We start from the raw sequence: 7934 nt of genomic DNA on the forward strand, positions 1-7934 counted from the left end.
CAGCCTGCTATCTTCAGGCGGGCGCCCTATTATACACCCAGACGGTTTCAGCCTATTTTCAAAGACGACCATAAAATACAGGAAACATGCTGAAATAAAAAAAGGACATCGCCAGTGAAGGTGCTTGTGCGAGAGGGATGTGTTTTCCTCGTCTCCAGCAGTCCGTCTGCTTCCTCCTCCCCAGCCCTCTTTCTCCTCGCCCTGTCACTCCACTGAAACTGCAGTTGTAGATCTGTCACTGTGAAATCCGCGGACGGTTTCTTTGAACATCTCATCATCAGAGGATGTACGGTTGTTTTTTTCAACGAGTACAACGCTAAAAAAATACAGTATTTAAAGTTTTAATCATTATGGCGACCAAAAGGACGCTCCTCGATGCGTGGTTGCGAGGATCCAAGAAATTGGCAGTTTGTCAGGGTGAGCAGCCACCGGATATATCCAAAAACGTCGGCACGGCAGCAGCGAACCGTATCGTACCAAGTGTCACCCAGAATTTACAAAAATCTGGTAGGTTCTCTTTAATTTTTCTTTTTGTGTGTGTGCATGCGTAGCAAAGCAAGAGAGCGAAAGTCAAATCTTAAATCGCATGAAAGGCATTGCAGGGAGTTCACAATGTTTCCTGGGTCCTATGAAATAACCGCATAAAACAGTTTTGTAATAGATTGCGAAAATATTTAGCACACATACGTAGATAGTGGAAGTAATTCAGTAAAATTTTACTCAGGTTAATTAACGTAAGGAAAAAAAAACAGTTTTGTTTTATTTTGCGTGTGAACATCAAATAATATCTTGGGCCACTGTGGCATTAATTCTGTTGAAATGAAGGCCATGTTATGTAATATTTTATGTTTATTCCACCCATTTTTTTTCAATCCTAATAAACGCCTCAGTTGCCCAGAAAAACATTTCATAGTTTCGCAAAAAAGAGATTCCGCGGATATATACCCATAGAAAAAGGCTTCTTTATTTTTCACTTAAAATGTTTATCTTCCTTCTTACAAATAATGAATCCATTACCTTCGAACACCTCTGTAGCAAACCGTAGCACGCTACGTTATCAAGCAAATTTTCGCAGTCACTTAACGAGACATCGTAAGTGAACTCCCTCCCGGTAAAGAATGTCAGATTCGCTGACCGCTTTTGGTGGGCATTTGGTTTTAAAAGCCATATTTGGGGGTTTTACCTGTCAAACCAACGACAGGCATCTGGCACGCCCCAGCGGAGGACTGAGGATTAATTTTTACCACCCGGGGTTCTTTTGACGTGCAACCGAAAGCTCGGGCGCCTTCTCCGCCATAACCCTCCGTCAGATTGCGGCCACCGCGACCGGGATTCGAACCCGCCACCCGGGGACTCGCAGGCCGGCGCTTTGCCTCGCAGCCACCGAGGCGGCTGTCTTTTGCATTTAATTTTCAAAAGCATTGCATTGTGGTGACGTGTTCTAGTTGCATTTCTCTTAACGCAGAAACATAATTTTGCGTTTGCCTCGGTGTGTCGTATTTTTATCCCGCCTTAGTGAAAAAATATATAAACCTCAATCACTTCTTTAAGAGAAAAGAATGTTCTCGCCTTATACCCGTGCCAGACGGGCAGCTCGAATGGCATTTACAACGAATGACATTTGTGTGATTGGCAAATCAGCTCGCAATCTGTCGCGCGTGGAATGCGCTACGCCCGGAGTGTCGCGCGCTGATTGGCCATCCGCTTAAATGTCATTCGTTGTTAATGGCATTCGAGTTGCCCGTTTGGCACGGGTATTAGCGCGCGCCACATTCGCATTGGTCTAATGTAGATTTTTCAACGTGATAACAATAATCACAAGCGCTGTTGCCCAATAATGAGACCAATGGCGACCTTTGTCGAAAGTTTTTTTTTGTTACCGATATGGCCCAAATCGATTAAGAGAACAAATTTATGGTTCAATGTTGTTTATCCTGTGCAATTTATTGAGCACAGCCTGTAAAATTAATAATGATTTAAACGACTTAATTTTTGCGGGCTCAAAATTTCGCGAATCGGGCCAAAGCTGAAAATTTGAAATTATTCGCGGGTTCTAAATTTCGCGAATCGAGAGTAGCTTCCCTAGCGTTCACATATTACCCGAATTGTTCGCGGCACGTATTTTTCGCGAATTTTAGGCGATTCGCGAAATTCGAGAAAATTAGGTCCTCGCGAAAATTTAGTAGTTTATAGTAACTATAACAGGCAAAGTTTTTTTTCCGTTGAACCTCCTCGGTGTGGTACACATTTTTATGTCTTGTCAAAACACATCTTGACGCTAGCGAATCATCTAAAGCGCAAAGATGGTATCGAGTTCGTTAAAAGGTTTAAAAGCGCAAAAAACACAGAACTAAGAAACAACACATAAAACACAGACGGCCGCTGATTTTCAATTTCTTTGGCAGTGTGTTTTTTGCGCTTTCAGATCTTTTAATGAACATTAACTTATTAGCCCAATCCCAAATATTAATTCATGTTATCGAGTTTTTTTTTTTCTTTATTTTTTCTTGGTGCCGCTTTTACATTTAAACTCACCCAAGTGTACGTCAGGGGTTGCTCTTTGAAAGGTATCAGGCGTACGTGCACGAAATTAGTCGTGTAGACCAGGGGTTCTCAAACTAAGTTCCGCGGGCTGGTCTTCTGGGTTCTGCGAGCTCCCAAATGTAGGTTTTGCCTTTTTTTACATATTTGTACCAGAATACTAATATACGGGGGTACTGCGAATATTTAAAACCTTCGAATATCGAAGCGAATAGCCCCATATTTGATTCGTACTTCGAATTGAATAGGACTATTCGAAAAAATAGATATATTTAGCAAGCATTGCCAAGTTTGAAACTAGATCAGCCGAATTTCTGAGCCCCGAAAAAGCCAAGCTGCTCCGCCGCAATGCCCCGGTTTAAAGTGGCGCAGCTTAACACCAGCATGCTGGGCGAAGCGGTGATATGCTTTCCCCAGGCGCGCTGGTGCAAAGCGCAGTATCGCCCACACAGTGATGCTGTAAAATTTTGGCTATTTGTTTTCGACATCTTGTAGACCCTGAGATGGGAAACAATAAAAAGCGGACGAAAACAACAGTCTCAAAATATGGTCCCAATCTCAGCGTCTACAAGAAGTGCATTACTTACCAGCTCGCCTGTACACTAGCACTGCTTACAATTTTTTTTTAATAGTCAACGTATTCAACTTACACTTTTTTTTATTTTTCTTCTAACTTCTTCAGCGCTCGATGATGGTGGAAGCACGGTCGGATTGTCTCCTCACCGCGGAGCGGATTGCCACAACACAGATGAAGCGGGCCACCAGCCTCTGCCTGGATTCCACCCAGCGAAGAACTACGAATTCCCGAAGAACAACACCGACAGATCATGCCAATACTCGTGGTTCGAAAGGTTTTCCTGGCTTCAGTACATCGAAGACCGCGATGTTGTTGTTTGCCAGAAATGCATCCAGGCATTTAGAGAGAAGGGAGACGATTCTGCAGTCATTGAACCCAGTTTCATAAAAACTGGATTTTCAAACTGGAGGAAGGCGCTCGAAAGATTCCGCGGCCACGAAAAGAGTCGCTACCACGTCGAATCCGTTGCGTATCTCGAGACGAAAAAGAAAGGCTTGGTCGTTATTGGACTCCTCACCAAGCACGCAAGCAGGCAGCAAGAGGAAGCACGAGCTGCGCTGCGCGTGATCATCAGTTCGGTGCGATACCTTTGCACCACTGGCCAGGCTTTGCAAGGGCGCACCAAACAAGAAGGTAACTTGATTGAGCTCCTGGAAGAACGATCAGACGATATACCTGCGCTAAAGAAGTGGCTGACTCGAAGAGACAAATGGCTAAGTGGGGAAATCCAAAATGAGATGATTGAAATCATGGCGCAAATGCTCCAGCATGACCTCAGCACTGCGATAAAGACGAGTCTCTTTTTCGGAATCATTGCTGATGGAACGACCGACGTGACGGGAGACGAGCAGTTCACGCTATGTTTGCGTTGGGTGGAAAGAGGGTCAATGAAAGTGCACGAAGATTTCATCGGCGTATACAATCCACCCGACACAAAGTCGGAAACACTTTTCAGTGCCGTGAAAGACATGATTGTACGTCTGGGCTTTAGCTTCGACAGACTGCGAGGAATGTGCTTTGATGGAGCTGCAAACATGTCAGGTCGATTTTCTGGAGTGCAAAAAAGGATTGCTGATGTCCAGCCAAAGTCAGTGTACATTCATTGCAGCAACCACTCCCTCGATCTGGCCCTGCAAGAAGTCGGCCGTGGCAATGAATTGGTTGCCGATGCCCTAACAACTGTGAAAGACGTTTCAAATATCATCCTGGATTCAGCAAAGAGGAAAAGTGTTTACAGCAACATCGTTCTTCCTTCCGTGGGGGAAAATTCGGATCGTGGTCCACCGCCAGCCACCCTGCTTTCTTTGTGTCCGACGCGATGGGTGGTTCGGGTGAAATCTGTGCAAAGATTCCTCGAAAATTACGAACGAGTTCGAGCAACACTTTGGGAAATCCTCCAAACGCCAGGTTCAGTTCGAGATGACCGCAAAGCGGCTATGAGAGGATATGAGAAGATTCTGGGCAAGCTAGAAACAGTCTTTGGATTAAAGTGGCGATCGCAGTTTTCGGGCCATGTGAAGAACTCGCAAGGGACACTGCAAAGCGTTCATTACAGCGCCACTGGGGCCAGACAAGCTGCGAAGATCCTTACACAGACCTTAACACAACTAAGATCGGATGTCAGTTTCGAAAGCATCTGGGAGGAGTCGAAGGACGCGGCGGAGAAGTTGGGCTTGAAACAACCGTCTGCCAAACCACCGAGGCCTGCAAAACCACCGGCACGATTCGAACAAACCAGCACCCCAGCAAGACCTGCAGTTCTTGATGCGAAGACAAGGTTGAGAAAGGAGTATTTTGCGGCGATCGACTGCGTCACAAGCGAAATCAGCAGAAGGTTTGACCAGCCCGGCATGGAGAGACTAGCGACGCTAGAGAACGTTCTGATCCACGCAGCAGCTGGACAGCGTTTCAGCGCGGAGCGTCTGAGAGACGAACTCGGCTCTCACGCCCCTGACTTTGAGCTAGGAAGGCTTGGCGCACAGCTCATGCTCCTTCCGACCATCTCAGCTGCACCAATGAAAAAAGTTGAAGATGTGGTACAAGCCCTAAATGACAATTCTCAGACGGTGCGCAACCTCCTTGACCAGGTAGTAGCCCTGGTAGAACTTTTATTGACCGTGCCTGCGTCGGCGGCTACAGGAGAACGCTCTTTCAGTGCCCTAAAGAGAGTCCAAACGTGCCTGCGAAATCGGATGACACAGAAACGTCTCGGCCAGCTGCTTCTGCTTCATGTCCATAAGGAGAAGACCAGGCAGCTTGACTTGAACGCTGTGATGGGAGAATTCGTCTCCAGAACCGCTGAGCGGTCAGCTACTTTCGGCGTGATTGCGCAACTTGCGTCATGAACTATTTTCAAAAAGATCGTGTGCACTGGTTCTTGCTCCAAATAAATATGGACGACTAAATAAACCCCGCTTTTTTTGGCAACGTAGTATTTCTTCAATTTCTGTAAAAAGGTTACTACTGCACTCTAATATACATTATATAGGAATTAATATATTTACCAATAATGGTAAGTAAATGATCAAAACTGCGAGACAAAAGAATGACGAAAACTCCGACTCAATAGGATGCTGCAGAAAGCCGTTAAATTTATAGAACGGACGCGAGGCATGGTTAATGGCGGAACACGTCTATGCGAATACTAGCAAGCTTCACTGCTATTCAACGATATATAGTATTGTTCTACGGTGTCGATGTAAAATGCACCGGGAAGATCGGCGTCTGCACGGAGAGAGCTCATATTTTCATCGAAGGTATATTTTAGTCCTGCACGCATTCTTGCAAAATTTCTCGGCGTAACTCTGCGTCTGTGAATGTTAGGCATAGCTCGGTTTCATTGGAATTTAATGCTGACGACCGCGTCCACCGGTGGTAAACTCGGTCTGTATGGCGGACGCATTTTTGAAATTTTCAAGAATGTCACAACTTTTCACAAGAACAAAGCTACGCCGAGAAATTTCAGAGGAATCCGTTCAGGATTAAAATACACCTTCGTTGAAAATGTGAGCTCTCCACGTGCAGGCGTCCGATTTTGGCGCATTCTACATCGACACCGTAGATCGATGCCACCGTGCAGCTACTACTATTGGATCAGATCGTGTCAATATTTCATTGCTTCGTGACAAGAATTTTGAATAATGTAGGGACATACGGTATAGGAAATGATAATTAACCTTGTATTAACAGTGAAATCTTGGTAATGGATGCTTTTTCTTAGATTTTACTCCCCCCCCCCCCCCCCCCCCCCCCCCCCTTCACCTTTTATTTCGACCGCCAGCCCCCCCACGTAAAACACACTTCCGGGGTCGCTGTCATCGGGCCACGGCGCGTGGACGACCCGGCGGAGCACCCGGACGCCATCCGCTGTTTCGGCGCCCGGCTGGCCCGGGACCCAGTGTTCGCTGCCGCCGCCCTGGCAGCGGCCGGGCTCCAAGGGGTGGCTGCTTCGGCTCCGGCAGCAGTGGTACCGGGACCGCAAACGCCGCCCATCGACGAGCAGGCCGGGCCCAGCAGACTCCAGGACCTGATTGACGTGGATGTTGACATCGACCTGTTTTGACCTGGAGGCCGCTGGGCAGAGACGACGACTTCGAGCCCCTTTGGGCTCGGGTAAGCCTGCGATTCCTTTTTTTTATTTATGAGAGCCGGTGGGCCTCCCTCTTACATCGGGGAGGCCCACCAAGCGTTTTAAGGAGGGGGGGATGTGGGGACCGTTGGTCGCCCTTCCCCGATGGCCGGTATAACGGCCGTGGTTCGGGACGCGCGGCCTGGTTGCCGTGAGTTTCAACCTGTTCGTGAAGCGTAGGAGAGCCGCCTAGCTTGGGGGGCTCTCCTCCTCACTCTCTCCCGGGGGGACCTTTTCCGTCCCCCCGCTCATCCGGGACCTAGTTGTTTTGGGTGAGGACGACGCCCGCGGGGGGAGGAGGTCGACGCACGTTCCCGACATCGGGAACGTGGGGGACTCCTCCCGCGGATGCGATAGAGATCGGACGTGTCGCGAAGGACTTCCTTTGCCCGCTCTGGACTGCGCTCTCGGGACGGTGTCGACAGGGTGAGCCTTTCATCTGACCTTGTCGGCGCGGGGGTTTTGGGGACCAGTGTGTCTTTTGGTGTTCCAATAAACACCGTTGGACCCAGTCCTATTGTGGTACGTGCTCCTCCTTTTTAGAGAAGCGATCAGTTGTGCGGCTGACGTTCGGACCCGCCCGTAGCGGTGTTCTCGAGAGAAAGCTGCGGGGTGTGGGAGTAGGCTTGGCGTCTCCTGATTAGAGACCGCCGCTGAACCCTTCGGTTACCACCACCCGTGACCATCCCACATATTCTGGTGGCATTTTATGTGGGATTTTGCTAGCTACCAACACAGGTACCGATAGAGTAACCAAAGGATTGTCTCAACAGCGGCGATATCTCAAAGGAGACGTCAAACCTAGTAGCGCGGTCCCCACATCTCCGCGGCAATATAGACGAACGTTTAGGGCTAGATTACCGCGGGTCGGTTCGATTAATTACCTCCGTCGGTGCCAATGATCGTCTACCTTGTCTCACTCTCTCGAATATAGCGGAAGAGAAGACACACGTACCAGAGTAAGGACAGAGTCCAAGAGCATTTATTGGAACACTCTTAAGATGAACTACTATGTCCCCATCCAAAATGCCCCCCGCGCCGGCAAGGTAAGAAAAGGTCCTTACCTGGCCAGACGCGGGGTTCCGGAGAGCCAAGACCGGGGAAGCATCGGAGAAGTCGCCGACGCACGTCCTATCTCTTTCGCGGTCAGCCGGACGAGTCCCTTTCCCGAAAGCGGGAAAACAAGAG

At 48.3% G+C, this 7934-nt stretch overlaps 1 protein-coding gene across 1 annotated transcript; it reads left to right on the top strand.

The window, feature by feature from the left end:
* The first annotated feature begins 231 nt into the window (after positions 1-231).
* On the top strand, positions 232-5463 carry LOC115318090 (zinc finger MYM-type protein 1-like). Its single transcript, XM_029977807.4, has 2 exons — positions 232-507; positions 3224-5463. The coding sequence occupies exons 1-2, from the start codon at positions 351-353 to the stop codon at positions 5461-5463; spliced, it is 2397 nt and encodes a 798-aa protein (XP_029833667.2). The 5' UTR covers positions 232-350.
* Positions 5464-7934: the final 2471 nt, after the last annotated feature.

Source organism: Ixodes scapularis, unplaced genomic scaffold, assembly GCF_016920785.2.
Source record: "Ixodes scapularis isolate PalLabHiFi unplaced genomic scaffold, ASM1692078v2 PGA_scaffold0__279_contigs__length_252992795, whole genome shotgun sequence".
Classification (NCBI taxonomy): domain Eukaryota; kingdom Metazoa; phylum Arthropoda; class Arachnida; order Ixodida; family Ixodidae; genus Ixodes; species Ixodes scapularis.